The sequence below is a fragment of the Acanthochromis polyacanthus genome, chromosome 9, assembly GCF_021347895.1.
Source record: "Acanthochromis polyacanthus isolate Apoly-LR-REF ecotype Palm Island chromosome 9, KAUST_Apoly_ChrSc, whole genome shotgun sequence".
Lineage (NCBI taxonomy): Eukaryota > Metazoa > Chordata > Actinopteri > Pomacentridae > Acanthochromis > Acanthochromis polyacanthus.
In genome coordinates, this window is record NC_067121.1 from 29589538 (window position 1) to 29615489 (window position 25952).

General features: G+C 40.7%; 1 protein-coding gene and 1 non-coding gene across 5 annotated transcripts; both read left to right on the forward strand.

The window, feature by feature from the left end:
• The first annotated feature begins 5051 nt into the window (after positions 1-5051).
• On the forward strand, positions 5052-25839 carry ano8a (anoctamin 8a). Of its 4 annotated transcripts, none has more exons than XM_022200693.2 (18): positions 5053-5435; positions 9345-9455; positions 11447-11579; positions 12755-12893; positions 13055-13151; positions 14233-14349; positions 14560-14687; positions 15610-15771; positions 18731-18883; positions 19258-19384; positions 19649-19704; positions 19805-19879; positions 22085-22582; positions 22841-23020; positions 23132-23323; positions 23425-23556; positions 23857-23967; positions 24473-25839. In XM_022200693.2, the coding sequence occupies exons 1-18, from the start codon at positions 5168-5170 to the stop codon at positions 25121-25123; spliced, it is 3330 nt and encodes a 1109-aa protein (XP_022056385.1). In that variant the 5' UTR covers positions 5053-5167; the 3' UTR covers positions 25124-25839. The 4 variants fall into 4 exon arrangements, with proteins under 4 accessions (XP_022056388.1, XP_022056385.1, XP_022056386.1 ...); XM_022200694.2 differs by having other exon boundaries at positions 22844-23020; XM_022200695.2 differs by having other exon boundaries at positions 22880-23020.
• trnak-cuu (transfer RNA lysine (anticodon CUU)) lies at positions 17661-17733 on the forward strand. Its single transcript has one exon. It is a non-coding gene; the product is annotated as a tRNA-Lys (tRNA).
• Positions 25840-25952: the final 113 nt, after the last annotated feature.

Consider the following 25952-nt stretch of genomic DNA (forward strand, 5'->3'; position numbering starts at 1 on the left):
ATTCTGCTCAATGCAATGAAACATGAACACAAAACACCTTCCTTCAAGACACTGAGCTGAGGGACCATTTGTCTGGCCCATGTGGCAGCAGACAGATGTGCCTTTGGGTGGCGACACCAGCAGAGGGGGAATGAATAATTGATCCAAATGAATCTAATTAGTGAATCTGTTGGGCTGAACGCTTCCACATACTTTGTATTGTTGGTGGGAAATGATACAAACACGTTTCAGTACAGCACCATATGGCATTATCGTTGCAGCCTCATTTAACTCTCCGAGCTGTTTAACTGCCAATATATTTTAAGATTCAGAACAAAATATGTTAATTTGGCTTGTTGACAGAGTGATTTATTTGGACACCAGGCAGCATGCTGCCTGATATAAGAATATTTAGATAGATATTTGTTTTCTTTCGCTCTCAGTACAACAGAAAGTGAGCAGTCCATTGAAGCAGTGACTCTCAGGGCTTATAAAAAATTACTAATATGGGTTATTGATGTATTATTCTGTAGTTTATGTCAGATTGTGGGAATTACTTTCAAGGCTGGATTACCCAAAAGTCAAAGCAGGCAGTTGTCCTTGAAGTTCTGGTTTACAACACATTCATTGGTATAATAAGGGTTGCAAATTTGAGAGAATTTGCACACTTGATTTACCTAAATGATAGGATTGATTAACAAAAATCTTATTACTGTCTTACCTGATGATGCTATATTGTACTGCTTCTGTGACCTCATGTAATAAATACAAGGCGACAGTCAGCAGCATGTTAGCTTAGCTTAGCAGAAAAGCTAAAACAAGAAGGGAAACAGCTAGCAAGCTGAACAGTCAGCCAACCTTTGTATCCAAAGCTCACTAGTGTACTGTTACACTTTGATTGTTCAATATTTCTGTGTAGAGTGGCAGTCATCCAGGTCATGATAATCCCAAGTATGGAATCCTTAGATGTCGTGAACTTCTTTGTCCTGAATAGAGAAGAAAGGTTGTTTGGTGTCTGTGTTAAACTGGATCAGTCATCATCCAAACACGGAAGTGGATCTATGACACCATTTAGCAGGTAGGCCTATTTATGATACCGACCATCCTGACATCCCCAAGTAGTTTCACCAACATTGACACCTTGATTTATCTAAATTGTGGGCCAGATATAGTTTGCCTGAAACTCCCTATTAGTCACTGAGAACTGAAGAAACCTCCTGAATTAAAGGTCCATCCATCCATTATCTATACATCGCATGATCCTCACTAGGGTCGCGGGGGGCTGGAGCCTATCCCAGCTAACTTAGGGTGAAGGCAGAGAGGACACCCTGGACAGGTCGCTGGTCTATCGCAGTGCTACATATAGAGACAAACAATCACTCTCACATTCACATTCGTGGGGACGCGAGTTGCGGATCTTCTAGCTGTAAGGTGACAGTGCTAACCGCCGAACCACTGTACAGCCTGAATGAAAGGTGAAATATCTTAAAGAACCAAAAACCAGTCCAGTTGCCTTCTGTTCAAGCTCATAGGATTTTTCAGTATCTATGCCAACTTAAACTCTTAAATCACAGAGTGCACTAACTCCCAGCAGCTTCCTGGTTGCCTGGCAACCTCATCATTACAGCAAGATAAAACTGTTTAAAACCACAACAGATGCCATATGTCCAAAATCACTTAGCCTAATCTCCACCATTAGTAATTAAGCTCTGAGCGTGTTAAATGTATCCACTGTATAGTGCATGCAAAAAATCTACACTGAAATGAAGATTACTACCGTACTCACATCTTTACATTTCACAAATTCCAATGTTAGCTACTCTGTGTGAGTCAGTGATGAGCAGTCGACACGATTAGAGTGTGACACATTTCAGTTCACTGCCACTATTAAGTGAACTATTGAGCGTCCATATAGACTATGGAGTAGTGACTGAGTCAGCACTTGTTTAGTAAGACTTACACACAAGATAGAACTCACACAGTGTTCACACACTTGTAGAGTTGCTGGTTGCTAGCAGCAGGCTAGCTCTTTTTGAGCTGTTGCTGAGCTATACTAACCAGCTGATGGCTGTAGTTTCCCTGCATCTAAAAACTCAGAGGGTCATTTAAAAAGACATACTGCTGTTTCGTTTATTTTCAGGATCCTCACAGATGTTTCTAAGCATCCGGATGAAAAATATGCACACATAACCTGGTAATATTTCACATCTGTCTTGCAGCTTTCGCGCTTTGGCCTGGGTCTGGGATCTTTCTGTGTGGAGTTTGCATGTTTCCCTGTGCATGTGTGGGTTTTCACAAGGTTCTCTGGTTTCCTCCCACAGTTCAAAAACATGCTGATGTTAACTGGTGATTCTAAATAGTTTATGTGAGTGTGCTTGGTTGTCTGTGTCTCCGTGTCGCCCTGTGATAGACTGGTGACCTGTCCAGGGTGTCCCTTGCCTTCCCTTTAAGTCAGCTGGGATAAATTCCTGAGCTCTACAACCCTAATGAGGATCAAGCAGTGTATAGATAATGGATGGATGGATGGATGTCTTGCAGCTGCTGTTTTCAGTGAACCGAGCTGGCCATCCACCATATGTGTTTGGACGTTTGTCAAAAAGGCATTAAAATGTTTATTATTATTCAGCAGACAGAATATTTTTCTTGCTGATACATCTCAATCCACCTGGTACATCTGGACACTGAAATTTTAGCCCGTTTTTCTTTGCAAAACTGCTCAAGTTCTGTCCGGTTGCAGAGGAATCGTGAGTGAACACTAGATTGAAGTTTGGAGGTCTGACTCACTCACTCCAGAACGTTCACCCTGTTCACTTTAAACCATTTCTGTGCAACTTTGGCTCTTGCTTCGAGTCATTGTCCTGCTGGAAAACAAATCTTCTCCCAAATCAAAATGCATACCCCAGAATGTCCTTTTACTTGCTGCATTCTTTTGATGATTTTGCATTTTACACTTGTAGACAATTGGTTCCAGGAAACAGAAATGTGGTTCCTATAAAGAATTCTAAAGATATCATGGGTAGAGAGAGTAACCAATGAAGAAGTGCTTATGAGAGCAAATGCGAAAAGAAAAATGATGGCAACCATCAAATCAAGGAAAATTAAACTCCTAGGACATTTGATGAGGAGGAATAGCATAGAGAATCTTGCAGTAACGGGCAAAATAGAAGGTAAGAAAGCAAAAGGACGCTAGAGAATGACATATATTGACACTATTAAAGATGGGACAAATACATCAAACACCCACACTGTACTACATGCAATCTAAGACAGAGAAAAGTGGAAAGGCATGGTCGTCATCGTGATTATGGAAGACACCTCTGTCGAAGGAGATGAAGAAGTCAGTTGGCATAACTTGGTAGAAATTTACCTTCACTTTGACAAGAAAGAGTCTTTAAAAAATATTTTTTATCAAAAAAGTCAAATGAAACTGACTATGATTCAATGTTGAAAAGCAAGGATTAAACTCCCCATCAAATACATTGAATGCTAATATTGTACTACATGCAAGTATGACAGAGAAAAGTGGAAAGGCATGGTCGGCAGCGCGATGACACAAGACACCTAAGAAGAAGAAGAAGTCAGTTGACATAACTTAGGGTGACCATACGTCCTCTTTTGCCCGGACATGTCCTCTTTTGAGAGGCTGTCCGGCCTGTCCGGCCGGCGTTTATAAAGTCCTTCAAATGTCCGGGTTTTGATCTTGCCTATCTTGAGCGCGTCACAGACCAGTATATTTATCATTCACGTTGAATGGTTCTTTTGGAAACACGCTCTGAGAGGCGGAGTTTGAGCCGAACCCCGGAACGCTCCACACTCACTCACTCACTCCTCGCAGGCTGACAGTCAGATAGGCATAGGCACACTGCGAGAGAACACTCGAACCGAAAGAAAATGCCGAAACGCAAATGTCATTTCACTGATGAAATGCGAAAAAAGTACCCCTGTTTTCGTCCGGGTCGTGTCAAATGGGAGGCAGAATGTACAGTCTGCAAAGCTGGGACTTATGTCTCTGTAGCTAATAAGAGAAGGAAAAAGAAGGAAAAAAGGAGTGTTGACTTGAGGCATTATTTCTATATTTTTTTCATTTGCCATTAGACACATTATTTTGAAGAATGGGCTAACTGAACATTGAAGAATAGGCTACCTCTCTTTTTTCTTTTGTTTAATATTTTGAGGCATTATTTCTATTTTACATAATTGATAATTGGGAGGTTATTTTGAAGAATGGTACTCTACCTCACTTTTCCTAACTAAGGTGTAAGTGTCAGACTTAAGAGAGATGATTATTTCTTATTTTGTTAAACATCTGAATACATGTGTTCCTACACAACTTGAGTCAATAACTATTAAAGACTAGAGCATGCCATATTTGTATGTGACTGATTATATTGTTTAGGAGACTTGCTTTAAATTAATAATTAATTATAAAGCAACTGTTTGTGAGTGTTTTGGGCTATTTTTCTGTCATCTGCATATTACTTGACAATATCCAGGTAAAGTGTTCTTTTCTGGGGAATTCAGAAAATCTGTTTCACTGAGTTTGAAGCACAGAAAGCCCCCTGACCCACGGAAAACCCCTAAAAATGTGTGTGTGTGTGTGTGTGTGTGGGGGGGGGGGGGGGGTGGGACTGAAAATTTTTCACGCGCGAGCTGGAAGTGTGTCCTCTTTTCAGAGAAACAGAATATGGTCACCCTAACATAACTTGGTAGAAACTTGCCTTCACTTTGACATGAAAGAGTCTTTTTTTAAAAAAATCTATAAATTCTTATTTTAAGAAAAGCAAAATTAAACTGACCATTATTCAATGTTGAAAGGCAAGGATAAAACTCCCCATCATTGGTAATATAAATTGGTTGCACCTTGTCCCACATATTTTGAACAACGCGCTGTCGACGTCCACTCAGATATATATTTACACGAATAGAAAAGACAGTGCATTTGAATGAGTGAAAAGTCATCGTGGGGCACTACAAGTCACCCTCAGCTGTGCATGTGAAGCCATAAAACACATGTGTCACTGTCTGTGGACCTGTAGGCTGCGCGGTGTTTCCCCATAAACTCTGTCGTCATCCAGTCACGACTGGTGCGCGTAACGTGTAGATGCCATGATCAGGTTCCTCCTCCTCCTCCTCCTCCTCCTCATCTTCCTCCTCATCTTTCACGTACACTAGAGTTTTCCTCTTCTACATGCTATGGCCATGCAATAAACAGAAAATCTCCCTCCGTGCAGTGCGGTCTTCCCGCTCCCCTTTCCTCCACCTGGAGTATTCGTGCAGCACCATGCAGGCGGCAGCTGACAGCGACGCTCCTGTAAACAGTGGCAGCAGCAGCACCGCAGACGTCGACGACAGAGACGGAGCAGGAGAGAGGATGGAGAGGACGGTGGCCAGCGAGCAGCAGGACAGGACCAACAGCCAGCAGCAGCAGACGTCCTCAACGCCGTCCGGTGTGCTCGGTGAGTATCACAGAGGAGCCGGAGATGAGAGGAAGCTGGGCATTTGTGCTTATTTGCAGCCCAAAAAAAGATAATATGGAGCATAATGGAGATTACGCGACCGTGCATGAGCAATATGGTGCAGACACTAATGCTTAATAGACTTGGGTGAATGAGTCACGGGAGACAGGACGGGTCAGTGGTTTGTGATTGGGTTTCGGTGGGTCCGTCCTTTCCCCCCCGCTTCATAGTGCGCATTGAGGCAGGCCCGGAGGAGAGTGAGGCTTTTGTGGTCCACAGGTGCATGCATGCAGGAGTCTTTTGCAGCCGAGGTGCATGTCCCGGCGGGCTCTGCTGCACTCCGTGTCCGTGTTATCTCAGGTGCTGAAGTGCAGAAACACGGTGGTGAGTAAGCAAATAAAAGGTGATACGGCCGTTTTTGGAATTGCATTGTGAGCTGCACTGAAAATGATATTTTCTCTAACCTCTGTTGGGTTCAGCAGTGAGTTGTGTTACTTCAGTGGAGGGGCCCTGGTTCATCTCTGGGCCCCCCTGAATCTTTTATACAAGGCGAAAATGTCAAGGCAGCAAGTAGTAATTTATTCAATTCTAGATATTTTTTTAACATAATGGAATACGTATTTGTTGTTGGACATCATGAAACAACCAACCACACATTATTTTGGAGATGATAATAGACAGATGGAGAGTGTGGTGATATACCAGAAATCACAAGTCAGTAAATCACACTTGGAGTCAACAAGGTTGTGGGTGTGGCTTGTTGAATGTTGTCCCACTCTTCCTGAAGGTCTTGGTGGAGTTTACTAGACACATCTAGAATAAATGAGATTGTCAGCACTGCTTGTTGGATGTTGTTTCGCTCTTCCTGAAGGGCTTGGTGAGGTTGCAGGACATTACTGGAGGAAAGGATCATGTTGTCAGAAACGTCTGTAGAGAAGCATCATGTGGCAGATTGTCTGTTGTACCATACTGTTTGAAATCTTTTCTTGTCTGACAAATAGTGGCGTTGAGGGCTTTCAGATGTCTGGCTACAGCCCTAACTGGCATGCCAGTGTACAGCATGTCAATATCTTCTTGTCATCTGTAGCATTGTGTCATTTGAAGGTGGGCTTTTATAGTCACTGGTCATGGAGTGTATGTATGCAGGTAATTTTCCTTCAAAGCCACATCTTACTGGGGTGTAGATTGACTCAACGGTCACGAATTTGTCTGCAACTCAACAGCTCAAAACCCTTTTTTACAGAATTGGTTGGAATCATAGCAATAGAAATTAGACTTTTAACTTTCCCTTTAAGTCAGAGAAAAAGACGTTTACATGCTGCATTTGTTTTTTGTTCAGTATAGTTCATAGTGCTGTCCATCTAATACATCTTTGCCATACATCTGCCACACAAAAAGTCCAAATGGTTTCAAGTGTGGCTTGTTGAATGTTGTCCCACTCTTCCTGAAGAGCTTGATGAGGTTGGAGGACATTATAAAGGGACAGGATCATGTTGTCAGACATGTCTATGTGGCGGATTTTCTCCTACCAGGCTGAACTGATTCTTAGACGACAAATGGTGGAGTTGTGGACACTCAAGTGTCTGGTTACGACCTGCCTGACATGCCATGATCCAGCATGGCAACGCCTTCCTCTTGTTATCTGTGGCATTGTGTCATTTTTCTCTAAGTCAGGAAAGAAAATTGTTAGGTGCAGTTTATTGTGTTGTCCATCCAGTACCTCTTATGGGCATTCAGGTGATGGTTGGGCCCTCTGTTCATATCATCATTCCTTTCTTAGCCTTTACAATGTTGCTGCAGTTACTGCTTTGATTCACATATTGACTTTCTGGCTATCTTTAAACATTCCTCTCAGAACACGATAAACTTAAAGTGTGCAATTTCACAGCCTGAAGTAATGTGAAAAGATTAGACCTTCCTTGCCCTGTGTGTTTGAACAGTGGCATAGTGGTGTAGCTGAGCTGTTACAAATGAATGATCACTTTGCTGATATCCACATCAGATTAACTGCAACAGATTACCACAGCTTCCCTCTTTTATTGTATCATCCGAGTTGTCTGCATTTGTTGGAAAACAGGCCGCTCATGGCTGCATCTCAGGCCTGCATTTTATCTATATAATGCTGGAAAATGCACCAGATCGACCACCCCTCTGCTAACTGTCTGACAGACATATCAGATCATAGTAGTAAGGATTACTCCAAAATGAACTCAACCACCAATGGAACAAGTGGACTGAGTGTGGACAAAAACTGCATCAATTTTCAGATGTAATTTGTTAACAGTAATTGTATCTATATTATTTAACTGTTTACGTTTAGTGACACCCTAAGAGGTGCTCAGTTGGATGTCATTGATTTATTTATTCAGCATTTATGAAGAGCTACACTATGGGGAAATGTAGGTCAGCAAAGTCATTATGTTGGTAAGTCAACAAACTCTGAGTGATACTACTTGATAACATAGCATGCTCCAAACATGTATCTACGTTTATTAGCATCTACTGTGTATTGAATCTTAAAATTCATTGACACGCTAGTATGCTTTCCTCCTTGCACTGTATTTTACGTCATTTTGAGATTGTTCTAAATTTTGTATCATCACATTAGAAAGTTAATTCTGGTTAATGATTGAGTTGTATTTTAATTACAGTGGTACTCACTAACATAATGGCTAGTTTATGGTAGCCATCTTAGCCCTTATGACTCATTTTAACAGTTAAAACAAAGGACCAAAGAAAAAAATAATATCTGTGATACTATATCTTTGGTCTGTCCTGCTCTAGTGCATTTTGGCATAAAATTGCACAATCATTATATGACAATGTCGCACTGTAAGTAAATTGCTACTGCTTGACAGAGAGATTTCTCATGTCAGATACATCTCCATGTGGAAGATTCTTCATAGCTTTAAGAGGCAATTATGTCACTTACTGCTGGAGAGATATAAGAGTGCATGCCGGACAAAAGAGAAGCCACCTCTGTCATTGATTTAGCTTAGAATCCATCATTATGTTACACAAAAACCAAACACATCAGTAGAATTTACTAATGATTTATACATCTCATCGTATTTCTGAAAAACACCTTACGATGAACTCCTTGATGAAAACAGACCAACAAGATACTGTTTCCTTTGTGTATTCCAGCCGCTTAGTGGGTGGTTGAAATCAAAGTCCTGTAACACAGAGATGACAGCGGCACTGGCGGCTCTTCGGAGGAGGGATAATGTGTGCTGAAAGTAGGAGATGCGATGTGATAATGCAGTTACGCTGCAGAATGTGAAATCCTGACCACGGACACGCACTGAGAGAGTGTCACAGTATAATTCACTGCACAATGAAGACAGCGGTCAGTCACTGTGGCTATTGTGCCTGCATGAGGCAGAGTGAGCCAGTGCAAACCAAGAAGAACCCAAGAGGAAAATGCAGCAAAAAATTGTACCTTCAGAGTAATAAGGCACAAGCAGAAGAAACCAACAAGGCCTTTTGCTATGCCTGCATTCAGTGGCTGCAGAGACAGGCTTGAAAAAGCGTGACTATTTACACACCAGCCAGGTCGTAGATTATTTGTTTGTTTGCTGCTTGTAACATTTGTTCAGTCATATGACCAGTGCAGCACAGTCAACCTTCATGCTGGCTGAGTAATTATAATGGACATTTCTGTCATTTTGTCACCATCCACCATCACAGTGCACAAAATGATGGAAAATATGGTGAGGAAAAGGCGTGAGTGATGACTGGCAGAGCGATACTAATGACCAACCTGTCATCTGTGTTCATGATCAGTATCACCATCTGTCTGTCCCTCACACATGCTCTCTGCCATACCCTCTTTTTTTTTTATAACTATATTAACCTCAGTCTGACTGAGTCTCACCTCCTCCCCACATTGTCCCTTCCTCCTTCTAGATAAGCTGTTTGGGAAGCGACTTCTCCAGGCCCGACACTACATCATGTCTCGGAAGTCTTGGTTAAAAATGGTTCCCACTGAAAACTGTGATATACTGATGACATTCCCAGGTACGGTAAGCTCGGACCTGTCCTCCCTGTTTGTCCTGTGAAGAAGCTATAGAGGGAACAGTGCTCATTAAATGTCTTTGGTTGTCAGCCAGCTGCTCAGTCACATGACAGTGACTTGAAAATGGCCTCTGGGGACAATTAGATACCATCCATCAGTCTGGATACAGCACCTGTATCTACACACCACTCCCTTCCGCAGTTTATGAAGCTGCAGTCCAGTGTGTAAAATGTGAATTGAAAGCATTTTATTAAACAAATCCACACACATATAGTGCAAATACCACATCCTACATATTATGTTGCACACAAACAAAACAGTCCAGTGTGTTTCATCTACAGGGGGGAGATATTAGGTTGGTTATGTAAGTGCTTATTCCATTTGTCAATCCCTAACCGCAATCCTACAAAGTGTATAAGTTGTCCTTGTGTTCAGCATGTGACTACTGGGGCACGTGTTTGGCGTATAGAGTCATGATTTTCAAAACCACTCTTTCTATTATTGAGATTTTACAATTTTGGGTACTAGTATTGTAATGCCATACAGTTTATTATTAATTGAAAAAAAGGGATTCATTGCAGTAAAACTGGAAGCAGAGCAAATGTCAGGATTTGTCAGGTCTCCAGCCTTCAAAAATTTTTTCCTCCAACATCAATACAAAACAAATCAAAGTACCTTGCATTATGTGAACACAAAGCTGCACTCTTGCTTAGATGACTTTTAAATTACCATTGAAAGGCATTAAAAAATAATCCGAAGTCTATAATGTCTCCTTGAAAACAAATCAGTAGAATTTTGATTAGTGCCTTTTAATTGTCTATTAAAACAGAATTAAAAGCAGCAAAGTCAACAGTGTGTCAACATCTCTACACATTATCTCTTCAACTTAACTCCAACTGGCATTTCAGTTGCTTACTTCTATTCATTTACACTTTGAGCTGACATTGCTTACTGATCTTTCCATTGCCAACTTTTCAGTTGTCCAACTACCTTCACTGCTTACAAACTGACAGTTCGACCGCCTACAGTGTTTCAGCTCATACGCTTTAGCTCCTTGTAGTATCTGTACTTCAAATGGCTCCTCAACTTCAACTGCAGCTCCCACACATTTCAGATGCTGCCAGGTAACACTTAAAAACATGTGCATACCTGCATTTTTTTTTAGCGTAAGAAGGTATGCTTACATTTTTAACAAGAAATATAGCCTTTCTTGTTCTATCCAAGTGATTAACCAAATGACACAATATGTTTTTGTACTTAGTAATCAAATACATTTTATTACAGTAGCAATAACAGAACAGAAACTCAGCATTATGTCAAATACAGTCGGTCCACAGTCATAGCTTGAGTATGATATCGAAAGACAGAGATGCAAAATCTTATATATGTCACATATAATATATCCAAACCATACCATGTCTGATAGTCTATGGTATAATCTGCGTGTATAAACAGAAAACATAAAAAGAATTATAAATGCCAGGTCTGTTACATCAACATTCAGCCTATTATGACACATTTGTGGCGGTGTAAGTTATTTTGCAACATAAATATTTGTCTGGTGGATACTTCAAACAGTCAGTACTCTCTGATGCCATGTTTAGTGTTTTTAAAAGGTGCCGAAAATGGCTTCCTTAAGATGCCATACTCTGCATCTAGTCAGCTGAAGCAGCTGGAGTCTGATTGTAATCAGTTTGGGTTGCTGCCCTTCCTTTCGACGTGCTTTTTGTAATATATGCAGACAGAAATGCAATTGGAGTTTCCTTTCACTGTCCTCTCTAACGTCTTGCTCCACGGCCCTGATGTCAGGACTGTGACCCTTCGCTTTGATTCAGTCTCTTTATGCAGCAACAAACTTAACATTGCTTTTGGCAGGAAATGTGCAAGGTGTTCAGGTGAATGTAGACAAAGAAACTGCTCATATTCACTATTAGTGTAAACAATCAAAAGCATGCCATCAAACTTCAAATTTAACTATTTTTTCTTCTTCCAGAAACAATAGATGACCACACTCTGCTGTGGCTCCTGAATCAGATTCGTGTTGGAATCCCACAAGTCAGTATTCAGGTTCGACAACATAAACACACCCAGGCACACGCCTTCTTCATCACGACAACATTTGAGAAGTAAGACTCTGAAAATCACACTCTGACTTTGTGTGTTTGTGTATATGTGCATGGGCATCTGTGTAGGTGGACCAGATTCTCACCTTTTTGACATTTTACACTGTTTAGTAAAGGCGCATGCATGAGCTAGAATGAAGTCAGACAAACTGTAAACAACGCCCCAGTTTTAATTTAGTTTCAGCCACAAACTAGCAATTCAATATATTTCTCAAACACAGTCTTGTGAATCTACGTTAGAGTTTGCATCTTGCATTTTGCAAATTAATTTTTATTTTAAAGTCAGGGAGGAGTCCATTCATGTCAGTTAAGGTATATACTAGAATAAATTGTATATCCACATGTGAATTCACCACCATTTACTCTTTACTTGCTTAATTGGCAATGAATACTTCTAATTTACAGCATATTTAAAAGTCTGAAAAGTTAAAGGAATAATTTGACATTCTGGATGATAAGCTTATTCATGAGAAACAGATGGATGCACATTTACCATTAAATTAGAGGCCAGAGATGATTATCTTTGCTAGCATAATAGCATAACAGAGCTACCATAAAGTTAGCATACATAGTAAAAGCGGGTCGAAAAGCTGGCCTGGATTTGTCCAAACGTGAGGAATACTCTCCATAACCTCTAAAGGTCACTTATTAACACAATATATTTAGTTTTTGTTTATCAGTTTTTTAAAAAAGCCAGTGGCTCTGATATGCAGAAATGTTTCTTGGTTAGGGCAGACTCCAGGAAGTCAGTGTACATGATGTAAAAACCCTTAAAACAATAGTGGGATGTAATATTTGACCTATTACTGAGACGAAGAGGTGCTGGTAAGCAAATTTCTTTTACCTAGACAGAACCAGGCAAACTGTTTCTTCCTGTTTTTCATTGTGCTAAGATAAGCTAAGCTAATTCACTCCATGTCATAGTAAATGCACACATCAGTTTGATGTTGACCTTTACTTCTACCTCTCAGCAAGAAATCAAGTTAGATTTTTATAAGCGCATGTCAGCATATTCAAAGTGTAGAAACCACACAGGGAAAGGAATCATCTCCCAGTTCCAGCTGTGTGCTACAGTTTGTTGTGTGCACTTAATCTATCAAACATCTGCAGTCCAGACTCAGTGTTTGAGCTCCATCAGGTTTAATCCTGCTGTTCATTTGCCCTTTGCTCCCCCTCAGCTTACTGCGAGGAGCCGAGCAGATGGGCATGCACAAGACCGTGAAACCACAGTTTGGTGGTGGGATGCGGCGCTTTTCCTGTGAGGAGGACAACATCTATGAGAACATCGAGAGCGAGCTTTGCTTTTTCACCTCACAGGTTAGAGGTCAAACCTGTGGACCGAGTTATGTTTGTGTGTCAGTTTTTGAATGTGGTCCGAATCTTACACAGATTAGAATTCTGAATATCGCTGCATTGATTATATTCCATAAATTGAACTGCATTCTGTATTTTCTCTATATACCTATGATTGTGTTTAGGAGCGTCAGAGCATCATTAAGTATTGGCTGGACAACCTGCGAGCCAAACATGGCGATGTGCTTCACAACATTCACTTCCTGGAGGGACAGCCAATCAGTATGCTCATATTTATTATGTTTAATTTTTTCAGACTGTTTCACATAATTTTTTTCTTCCCTGAAGTGCTTCTTAACTAAATATATTACTGATGTACTAGTAGTTGTTAATTAAAGCCATTAGTCACCTAGTCATTGCACACTGATATTCATTTATTTATCTAAATATGCCATAAAAAAGTTTGAGTGTATTAATCAGAAACCACAGCTAATAATGAGCTATTAAAAATTAAATATTAATAGTGCACGCATGAAGCGATTCACAGTAACACCAGCAAAATCAGTAATGACTCTGAATGTGCTGGAAAACCAGCCAGGAGACTGAACATTTTATTAATAAGCCTGTTCCTATAGTGCAGCAAGCACCTCGTCCTTGGATCCAGCCTTAATGCTGCCATCAGTCTGTCACAGCCCCAACACAAAAAGATACTTAACCGCTGCATCAGTGGCTTGGTGTGCCATCACTAAAATCTAAAATGATTCTTTGCCCACCTTCAACTCTGTGTACCTTTTATTTAGACTGCAAATGAGAACTTTCTGTGTGCTTGTTCTTGGACTGGAAAAGGGACGAATGATAAGTTTCTTTGGGGGGTTTGTTCTTTATCCTCCATAATGGTCCCACACTTTGGATATCAGACAAATGTAATCACAGTGTAATAACTGCAGGGACCAGCAGTGTAAAGGATATCATCTGTCTTAGTTAGTGCCATCACTTTATTTTTTCTTTTCCTTTTTTTTTTGTGACAAACCGATAAATCAAACTTGGTCAACTAAGGCTTTTCTCATCCGTGTTTGGTCGACTGTTAAAGGGCAGCCCTACTTAAATGCATTTGAAATTCTATCCATGCTTTGTACAGAGGCTTTAATATGCAGCATTCATTTAAACCAGAGCATCTGTTGTGCTAAAACAAACAGCATGACTCACGGTCATCAGGACACCCTCTGTTTGAGATTTACACTTGACCTCTTGCGCAGCTTCCTCATTAAACTAATAGCATTTTTTGAATGCTAATTTGTAGCGGGAAAATGCATATTTCTTTTGAGATACCATATGTATAAGTGTCCTGATGTGTCCTCTTTAGTTCCAGAGCTGGTCGCTCGGGGGGTGATTCATCAAATGTTTCCTCTTCATGAGCAGAGGATACTCAACCAGCTGATGACATCCTGGGTCCAGGCTGTATGTGAAAGACAGCCGCTTGGTAGGAAATCACAAAGTTATTTTTTAAGAAAAGTTGTCTGGACGGTAACGAGCAGGCATGACATGAGTTGACACTATGAAATACTTCATTCTTTATGGTATAAATAGGGTAATCTACAAGTTACTGTAATTTGTTGTTTTTTTTTAAAAACATGATAGCCCTCGTTGCCAAAGCCTCAAAGTTGTGATTGTAATTTTTTCTGCTTTGTAGATGATATCTGTGACTACTTTGGAGTGAAGATTGGCATGTACTTTGCCTGGCTGGGTTTCTACACCAACTCCATGCTTTACCCTGCCGTCATTGGCTTTCTGCTCTGGATACTTGCAGAGGCTGACCAGGTACTTGGACGCATTTTAGACATTTTTCCCCTCTCCCTTAAAACACAAAAATATGCATACATCAGCTCGCTTTCATTATCAGTTTTGGTGATGGAGAAAGTTGTATTTATGTAATTATTTTAGTGCCATGACCTCTTAGCTTCTTGTGAGTACATTTTTTTTACAATTGACTACAGCTGGTGACTCTTCTGGGTCAATTTAAATAGTCCCAATTTAATACTTTTATCAGACTCAGACTACAGTGACAAAGTCTGAGGAGTTCAGCAAAGATCTGAAAAAAAGTAAATAATTGAGTTGAACGAATCAGGACAGTCACTTGGAGCCATTTCAAAGATCTTTCAGATTCCCAAATCATCTATGCAGACCGTGGTTTGTAATAATAAAGTGCATGGTAGAGTTGTGTCACTGCCATGAGCAGGAAGAAAACACAAACATCACCTGCCGCTGAGAGACAATTGGTCAGAATGATCAAGAGTCAACCAGGAATCACCAAAAACCAGGTCTGCAATGAAGCTGCTGGAACACAGGATTTGGTGTCCAGAGTCAGATACCATGCACACTAAAGCCATTTAATCATTTACTGGAAATCAGCAGTATATTTTTAACGATGCTGATTCATAACCATAGTTTTGCCTTTCAGCTGCATATTTTGCTTTTACAGAATTCTCAGGATTTTGTTTTGCTGTCTTCATGCATTTTTCATTATTTCCTCGGCTTGTTTTGACAGATATCATGTTGCCTTTTATACTTTTTCATAAAATTTTAAAAGGTTTACAGCAAGTCGAAGCAGCACTCTCTGCAAGCAAAATAGTTTATCAGTGACACTAATAGCAGCTTTTTATCAGACAACTGGACAGCGTAATCATACTGCCAGAAGCTGCAGTATATGATTATCTCTTGTTTCTTTTATGCTCCTGCACAGACCAGTCAGGATATCTGCTGTGTGGTTTTCGCCCTCTTCAACGTTGTGTGGGCAACTTTGTTTCTGGAGCGCTGGAAGAGGCGGGAAGCCGAGCTGTCCTACAGGTGGGGAACTCTGGATACCCCTGCCGAGTCCCTGGAGGAGCCCAGGCCTCAGTTCAGGGTGAGGGTCGTTTCTGTGGTTGGATCTTACACAGACGAAAAAATAGAGCTATTATAGTTGTTATCATCATCAGTCGCTTTCTCCGCTTGTTGCAGATTGCGAACGTGAGATATTTGTCTCTGCAAAGCTCGATCACCAGCAGATCAGTTAAGAGAAAAAATGTTTGTTGTTGCCCTGTTGCTAACCTCCGGCTAACCTTCCTCCAAGACATATCTTGCTCACACCATGGGTTGAACTTTTGCTATGACCATATAGTTTAAGTACTCTTCATTTAATATCTGATGTGATTGGCTTCAGTTTGGTACAGTTGAATCGTTGATTGATAGGAATATGGTCGCTGAGATGTTTGTTAGTCATAAGTCTCGTGATGTTCTGAAATACAGATAGTTACAAGATCTATATCGATATATGCTGTTAAATTGTGGTAAGTTTCTTTCAGTAGGTTAATGTAATTCTGGCTGATGGAGATTTTGTTTACGAGATTCCACTAACTGAGTAGTTTCACTCTATCAAAAGCTTTTGTGAAGTCAATGAAAGTGATATGCACAGGGTTGTTGAATTCTGTTGATTTCTCAATTATTTGCTCAATAGCTGGGATTTGCCTCTTCCAAGCTGATATTCGGCTTGTGTGTCAGGAAATGATGCGTAAAAGTCTGACTTCACCCGTGCAGCAATGATGCTCATGAAGAGCTTGTAAACGGGGCTCAATAGGCTGATGGGGTGATTGTTACCACACTTAAGTCTGCTGCCTTTCTTGTGAAGTACAGCTATCACTGCCTTCTTGATCATCTCAGGTGTTTTCCCTGTTGTGATAATACAGTATGCTGAAGTGCTTTGATGATTGGTTCTCCCCCTGATTTGATGTACTCAAAGTAGGTGTTGTCAAGTCCTGGGCTCTTTCCTTTTTCAAATTGTTGATAGCATGAGATTTCTCACTAGTTAAAACTGATGGAATGGCATCTGATGTTGAGTCATCAAAGGTTATTGAGTTTGAGTTGTTGAATTACAGTTCCTCATAGAATTTTGTCCATCGCTCAAGGATTCTGTCTTTTTTAGTGAGAATAGCTCAGTTTGAACCTTTGACACCCGAGCTAAGATTTCTTGGTTTAGTGTTTATTTTCTTCAAAACAGCAAGATATAACCTGTGAGTGGGAGGCTACTGAGTTCCTCAATGTTGTTGTATGTTTGCTTAAGTTTATCTGATTTCACAAGTTTCTTAGATTCAGCTTTTGTGATTCTGTACTGGATTGATGTATGGCAACACTCTCTTTTGATTCTGAGTTTTTCAGAGATTACTCTCTTTGTTTACTGTGATATCCGCTATGGGGTAGATAGTCTTTCCTTGGGGAAAATGTCTTCTGATATCTCGTTTATGCCTTTGCAGACAGTATCATAGATGTCTTCAGGATTTTCGTCAGATTGCAATGCTGATAAACGGTTTTGAAACTTAAGGTGAAGTTGTTTGGCTGTTCTGTTGCATAAGAGTTTTTCTAAGTTTCGTTGTTATGTTCCCTCCCAAATATTTTTCGAGTCCCCTGTTGATAATAGACATCTTAAACCTGTAAAAGTTCAATAAATTCTTAGTCAGAGCTAACGACGTCTTTCATTTCAGTGAACCATTCTCAGGTAAAGAGCAGTATCAGTCTGTTTTATTGCTGTCAGTGATCACTTGCGCAACTCTGCTGTAGGAACTTGGATTTACACACAATACCAGGAAATTCGATCAGCATGTTTACAGGAGTGTCTCTCAGAGCCCATGTGCTCTCAGAGGAGTGGGGGAGGGCAGCGCCTTCCTCACTGCCGCCTGTTGTGAAGAATGAATAGAAAAGTTTAGGGAGGGGATGTGGGTCACACCGTTAAAATGGAGGACAGGAAGTAGAAAAAAATGTGCCTGGCTAGCTCAGTCGGTAGAGCATGAGACTCTTAATCTCAGGGTCGTGGGTTCGAGCCCCACGTTGGGCGTCAACTTTTTCCTGGGAGAAACTTTCAGAGGCAGTTGCAGAGTTCCTGACGTACTATATCATCATACGAGTAGACAGCACAGATAAACCACCATCACAAATGTGCTGCTTGTGGTTTTTGTAACTACATTTTAAATTCATGTAGATGTGCAAATTGAGATGAGCTGTAATAATGCAATTAGGGTACAACAGTATTTGTTTGTTGTATTTTATTAAAATATAACATAGTAGAGAAATGCAAAGTGAATATTTCAGCTGAAAGGGCAAAGCTTATACACCAGGATCACTTTCAGAGGTCTTACTCAAAGAAACAAAGAATCAGGAATCAAAAAGGATGATACAAGTTATTGTAGCATTTGTCCAAACATTATAGTCTCAGCTTTCTCGTTAAGATAACAAACACTCCTCAACCGAGGAATACATATGATGCAGAGTGCAGTCAAAATCAGACTATGACAACAGTTAGACCAAGGTAATGAGAAATTTTGCTACAACAGTAGATATTGTCATAACCCAGGAAATAGACTGTGACACAAATGGGAAAAGAGATGCGTATTGCTTGCAAAAACTTTATTTTTTAAATAGCAATGAGAACATAAAGTGTGTCAGTCAGTGGTATAACGGTGGGTGTGTTGTTGTGGTGTTTTGAACATGTCAGATACAGTAATCTAAACCAAATGAGGACTAATGTGTCGGCCCAGATGCTTCAGGCAGGCAGGACTCCAGCACCGCAATGACCTGAAAACAGAACACCAAATACAAAATACACCCAATATGCCCAAACCAATCTACTGAGCAGGGCAGAGACAGTGCAGATGTAATGTTTGTAAAAAGGATGCCAAAGATTCTTATCATGTACTAAGAATTTATCCATTGGACAAGAAATCGGTTATTATGGAGCACATTTTGTACAAACATTTCCTAAACCATTTCCTGTTCAGATGATTACAATCACCAAAAAGTCTCTTATCTAATAGTGTTCCCTTTCTTCTCTGCAGGGAGTGAAGCGCTGCAGTCCCATAACGGGCTGTGAGGAGTTCTACTATCCTCCCTGGAAGAGAGCTCTGTTCAGATGGCTGGTCAGCCTGCCCATCTGCCTCCTCTGTCTCTGCTTTGTCTTCCTCGCTATGCTCCTCTGCTTGGAACTGCAGGTTTGGACCAGATAACAATTTAATGACAATAGCCTTGGAGCGAATAAATGGGAATGATATTGTGTAAGGTGAAGAGTTAAATCTACCTTAAATAACAGAGTTGAACAGTAAGACAGGAAGAGCAGCATTATTGTTTATTAGGTAAGATAAAATGATAAACCCTTCAATAATTTATAATCCATAACAACTGTATGGTCTGATTGATTTTTAAGTTGCATAATTGTACCCAAAAAACAGGTTAAACAGACGACATTCTAATATGCTGCTTGTCAGTTCAGGTTCATTTAATTACTTTCTATAAATAGCTCTGGGATTTGAGACCTGAATGAATAGGACTTATTAAAAATGTATCATGCTTCTACTTTACCTTGCAGGAAGTAGTGATGGAAATTCAGGAGCTACCTGGTATCACAAGATTCATTCCTAAGATACTTCTGGCTATTACAGTAACCGTGTGTGACGAGGTGTATAAGAAGATTGCCTACTGGCTCAATGACATGGGTAAGAGACACAAAATACATCATCTGGGCAAAAATAGCCAATATTGTCTATGAGATGTATAATAGAAGAGTTGCTTTTTTAAATGAAAAGAGTGTAAATTAAAATGGAACCTCTTTGTGAATTAGTATGTCTGAGGCTACGTGCTTTCCTATTCTTTGGTTTTCTCTGAGGTAGTTAAAGTGAAAAACAAAAGAAAAACAGTTGCCTTATTACTGTCAGCTGCACAATGAGAAAAGAGTTTCTTCTTTTTATTTCTTCTTCCAGAGAACTACAGACTTCAGAGTGCCTACGAGAATAATCTCATCATCAAGATGGTTTTTGTAAGTCATGCTTCCTCTTCTGTTTGGTGTCAAATACGAACAATTTATCTGTATTAAGGGAGTGTTTGAGTTCCTGTCATGTTTTCTGCTTGTTTTACAGTTTGAATTCATCAATTCCTACCTTAGCCTTTTCTACATTGGATTCTACCTCAAGGACATGGAGCGACTGAAGGAGGTAACAGGAACATTTAGTAGCACTGAGTGAAAGGTCATTTGATTCCAAAGTTACAGTATGTCATGTTTGCTGAAAAAAGTGATGTTGACCGTTATCTAAACTTCTTCTGCATTTGTCAAACTTTCTATTTCAGGGCACTGAATGGGACACTTTTTTGATAAATTCTTGCATTTTCAAAAATCATTCTTTGATTTCACAAAAGTTCTAGCTGGCAATATTGTCTGCTGAGATAATATCCATCCATCCATCCATCCATCCATCCATCCATCCATCTATCCATCTATCCATCTAATCATTCATCTATCCAGCTATCATCCATCCATCCATCTGTTTATCCATCCATCCATCCATCTATCTATCATCCATCCATCCATCCATCCATCCATCCATCCATCCATCCATCCATCCATCCATCCATCCGTCCATCTAGCCATCTAATCATTCATCTATCCATCTATCATCCATCCATCCATCTGTTTATCCATCCATCCATCCATCCATCCATCCATCTATCTATCATCCATCCATCCATCCATCCATCCATCCATCCATCCATCCAATCATTCATCTAATAATCCATCCATCCATCCATCCAATCATCCATCCATTCATTCATCCATCATTCATCTAATCATCCATCCATCCATCCATCCAATCATTCATCTAATCATTCATCCATCCATCTATCTATCCTTCCATCTGTCCATCCATCCATCCATCCATCCATCTATCTATCATCCATCATCCATCCATCCAATCATTCATCTAATCATTCGTCCATCCATCTATCTATCCTTCCATCCATCCATCCATCCATCCATCCATCTATCTATCTATCCTTTCATCCATCCATCCATCCATCCATCCATCCATCCATCTATCCTTCCATCTGTCCATCCATCATCCATCCATCCATCTGTCATCCATCCATCTATCTATCCATCCATCCATCCATCCAATCATTCATCTAATCATGCATGCATCCATTCATGCATCCATCCAATCATTCATCTAATCATCTATCTATCTATCTATCTATCTATCTATCTATCTATCTATCTATGACCAACACAGTAAGAAGTTCTAAATTCTTCAGAAATCCTGTGTTTTGCCCATCTACTGTGCTCTACACATCTCGGGAAAAATCACATTGACACAGTTCTACAATAAAAACTGCAACCAGCTGCTATATCTTGCAAAAACTACAAAGTCACTGTCTTTCAGAAACATCCACACATCCGTTGTGTATTTCAGCATTCGAGATGAGGTGGCAGTCCGACCGTCTATGTAACAGAATGATGTGGAACAATTGTAGTATGACTAGAAATTCATGTGTGTTCTCTGTCTGCCATCAAAGTCTGCATCACTTATGTGGAAACCAAGAATACGCCCTAAATCAGACAAGTGTTGTGTTCTAAATCACTATTGTTCACCATGTGACTCCATTTTTCAACTATATTCATTTCAGTTTTATATGTACAGCATCAAATGATAATATATGTCATGTCCCGGCACTTTATAAACAAGAATAACATCAACACTTTACATGTTATAAAAAATAAGCCCAACAGTTCCTCCTTGGTGAAAAACTTGACAACAGTGATGAGGAAAAACTACCTTTTAACATGTTATAACCTCCAGCAGAACCAGCTTCCCAATAATGAGTGTGAAAATATGCCTACTGCACAGCAAAGTGCTTTCAAATTCACACGGTGAAAGAAAACTAATGTCCGTGATACCAACTCTATTTAATGTTGTCAATTCCACAATTAATTTCTCCACATTTTAAGCATGCAAAAATAGGAAGTCGAGCCTCATATTTTTGTTCTCACTACAGCCCCAGCTTAAACATGTTGACAGTCCAAAGCTTGACAGGCTTAATGTCTAAAGCTGTGCCAAGTTACAGTTGCTAAGCTACGATTGTAAAGTCACTGTTGGAATAAAGATTTAACAAATGGTCAGCTGCAACATAACTGAGCGTTGAATTAGCCACCATAAACTGTAAGTCATACAATGCAATGGTTTGTTGCCGTAAACTGAGATGCTGTGGCTGTAACAGGAACATTTCAGGTAGTGAAGTGCATTTGTGCTTTCATTTAGTACAAAGAGGAGTGACATCTTACATGCTTTCTAAACACCTCTAAAATTGTGAGTGCTTAGTTTGCACTTCATTCCTTGCAGTAATAGATGTTGTCCTCCTCACAGATGCTGGCTACTTTGCTGATTTTCCGCCAGTTCCTACAGAACATCAAAGAGGTCCTCCAGCCTTATCTGTATGAGCAAAACAAGCTGGGTGTCTTCACCCCAAAGGTGCTGTGGGAGCTGCTCCAAGCCATCATGCTCAAATACGGTCGGCTGGCTCTGGGAAAGGCCCAGGCCTCCATGACGTCTTACTCCTTTCTGGGTCCCAGAGGGATCCCCGTCAGTCACGCTGCAAACAGCAACCCAGAGCCAAAGAGACGAGGGGACCTGAAAGCTGGATTCAGGCTGACAGAGGAAGAGTGGGACATGAATGACAGTGCCTTGAAGCACCGTAAAGTCAGCTTCACCGAGAAGGTCGACTACCAAGACGTCATGGCAGAAACGCAGGCCGTGGACGACAGCTTCCTGGAGGACAGTCCCACGCTGGTGGAAGAAGGGATGGATCCATCCAGCATTTTTGACAGTTGTGATGAGGACAGTGATTGTGAATCGCTTTCTCAAGTATGTGGCCTGCTTATTTCAACTGTTTATCATCTATCCTTGCTGCTTTAAGGTCTTGGCTTCTGTCTTTACCCTGCAAAAATGGCCGTCTGTGTAAATTTACGATATCATGTTTGCTTTTTTACACAAGTATCAGAAATCTCTCATTCTTGTTTCATGTTGTTTCATGAATTATATTAGATAATGCCTGTTTAATTTCATTTCATTCCTCTACATAACATACCAGCAGACAGTATTGTAGTCTAATGTTTACATTAGCAGGAGACCAAGGAGAATGCCACTGTGTCCTCTCCAAAGGAATCTGACTCTCTCTGTCAGAGAAGAAAGAATGCTGGTGAGGGGAAAGACGACAAGAAGTCGTGGATTGATCCGCCAGAAGAACCCAAAGGCGTCACTCTAACACAGGCTGAGATTGAGAGCTGTATGCAGACATATGAGGTGGGACTGCTGATGTACTCCAAAATGAATTTACAATACCTGAATTCACAATGTTTTTCTCAAGAACATACTGGTACAAGAGTGTTGCTTCAAGATGTTTGACTCCAACAGGACACGCTTCAGGACTACCAGGAGATGTTCATTCAGTTTGGCTACGTGGTGCTCTTCTCTTCTGCGTTTCCTCTGGCAGCCATGTGCGCTCTCATCAACAACATCATCGAGATCCGCAGTGACGCCCTGAAGCTCTGCTCCGGCCTGCAGAGGCCCTTCGGTCAGAGGGTGGAGAGGATCGGACAGTGGCAGGTCAGTGTGCTGCACTTTGTATAATGTCGGAAAAGCCTTCTAGGCTACTGTGTACATAGTGGAGGCTTCTGATAACCTATAAATGTCTCTCTGAACACCAGACTGCAATGGAAGCCATGGGTCTGATAGCCATTATAGTCAACTGTTACCTGATTGGTCAGTGCGGGCAGCTTCAGCGTCTGTTCCCCTGGCTGAGTCCTGAGATGACCATCATCTCCATCGTCTTACTGGAGGTACAATGGAAATGTAGATTCATCTGTGAAGGTTTTTTTTTTGTAGTTTTAAGACAATGTGGTTTCATTCCCAAAATGATGCTTTTTAATATGACTAAAGTACAAACCTGCATGGCTTTTTGTTACTAGGACTGTGTTATATCTCACTCCTAGTAAAGGTTCATTAACAAACACAAAACCTTACTGTATTTTTTGGTATGCGTGTAAGATGTTGTGTACAGAATAGGAAAATAATATGTGACTGTGCCTTGATGTAACTGTGGGTTGAGCCTGTCCCTTTGTGGTCTTGGTGGTTTACAGCACTTTGCAATTCTCCTAAAGTACATCATCCATGTTGCCATCCCTGATATCCCTGGCTGGGTAGCAGAAGAGATGGCCAAGCTAGAGTACCGACGAAGGGAAGCTTTCAAGGTATAGCTGTGTCATAGCTTGAAAGACCTTCGGCCTTGAGGCTTGCTGTTGACTGCACTTTCAGTAGTTTCTATCATTTTCTATATATGTGTTCATTTTTCTCCCTTGTCTCTTGGTGTGCATTATCCCAAAATGTACACTGGCGCAGCATTTTTTGATATTTGTGAAGAAGAAACTGTGTTTGTTAAAATACAGTCTCTTTTCTGTATGGTGTTGTATAACATTACTGACATTTCATGTCTTAATATGGTCTTAGATAAGTCGAGTTACAGAGATAACTCAGCAATTAGCAACTGTCAGAATGTTTAGAGTAACCATCTCAGCTTCTGTTTATTGGCTTAAAGTTTAACTTTTAAATTGATAGCCCTACTAGTACTGTGTGCTCTTTGAACTGCTACCATCCACATATTCAAGCTCTTTCTTAGGTTTCAGTATATCTTTCGATGCTACTTTTTATCTCCATGTACGGTAATGTGTTGTCATGTTAAAATGCCTCCCCTTTTAGAAACATGAGCTACAGGCCCAACAGCACTTCCAGCAGCAGCTCAGGCGCCGGCGTGAAGAAGAGGAGCTCCAGCGTCAGGCTGAGCTGCAGGCCGAGGCCCGTCAGGAGAGCGACTACCACAAGGCAGAGCAGCACCAGCACCACCACGACAAAGCACAAGGGAACAAGCCAGGGGACAAACCCAAGAGACCCAGCTCTCTTCTGGGCAACAACAATGTGATGAAGCTAAAGCAGATTATTCCTCTCCAGGGGAAGTTCTCCTCCGGTACATCACGCTCACCAGCACAGTCCCCAACAGGAGGTGAAGCAAAGCTCCCCGGATTTCTGAAGTTCTTGAAGTCACCTGAGGTTAAAAAAGAGCCGGCAGTGGCAGTTGGAGCAACTCCGGGGTCAACAGTGAGCTCTTCAGGTCCCCCTAGTGGCCAGGAGAGGTCACAATCCCCCAACAGGACGTTCAGTCCTGGGAAACTGTTCAGTTTTAGTAAGTCGGAGGGTACAGTAGTGTGTGCGAATGGGACCCAGCTACCAACCCAGGCTGCTAACGCTCAGCCCAATAGGGCTGATTTAAACACACCAGAGGAATTACCCTCCAATGAGTCAGACAAAGGAGAATCGAGACAATTGACTGATTTAGAAAACTCAAAGACTTAGTAAATGACCAATGTAATATTATAAATGGAGAGCAATGTACAAATGTTCAGAGACACTGATGCACCTGCAGTGTAGGAGAACATGTTAGTGACAAGGACCACATGTAAGGTCAGCAAGCATTAGACCTTCACTCTCGATGCAACTTACTTCTCACCAAGCATTACACTGTATCTATTAACACTTGATTATCTAGCTTCCATGTAAAATATGTACAGTAAGCATAACTCCCTGAATGGAGCTTTACTAACCTTTACACCTTTACTAAAGGTTGAAATCCTGCATGACTGCCTGGTTTTTAACAGCACCAGAACAGATTATGTTGATGTGAAGGATCTTCTCGTTTTCAACATTTCAGGAGCTGATCACCAACGAGCCCTTTTGTCAAAGCACATGAACAACAGCTTCCCATTTTCCAGGTTTGTTTCCCATTTTGATGCCTGTATTGAATGCATGTTGCATCATGTGCATGCATCACATCCGTCATGTCTTTTCAGTTTTGAAGCACTTTTAAAGCCATTGTATTCTTCCGCAATAGGTCAGATATATTCACTGTGACCATGAAAAATATTCTATTTTTCTTAACTTTGATTTTCTATGAATTATTTTACTACATAAATTAGTGAATGTACTTCTAAGATGCAAAAAAAATCTCACTTGAACAAACATCCATCAAGAGATAATGCACTGGCTGAGTTAATAAATATCACTATATGACAGATCATGTTGCTGGGCTGATTTGTTTTCTAGATATAAGGCATGACTGAAATTAAAAATGTTCTCTCTTAAACTCAGAATAAAACGCACAGACACCTGCATTAACACACTGCTA

What these genes read in the sequence shown, in the direction of transcription:
- ano8a (XM_022200693.2), top strand. Translation starts at nt 5,168, where the DNA reads ATGCTATGGCCATGCAATAAACAGAAAATCTCCCTCCGTGCAGTGCGG. An exon ending in TTTGCTTTTTCACCTCACAG is followed by an intron (nt 12,894 to 13,054) that starts GTTAGAGGTCAA and finishes GATTGTGTTTAG; the next exon opens with GAGCGTCAGAGCATCATTAA. An exon ending in CTACTGGCTCAATGACATGG is followed by an intron (nt 19,385 to 19,648) that starts GTAAGAGACACA and finishes TTCTTCTTCCAG; the next exon opens with AGAACTACAGACTTCAGAGT.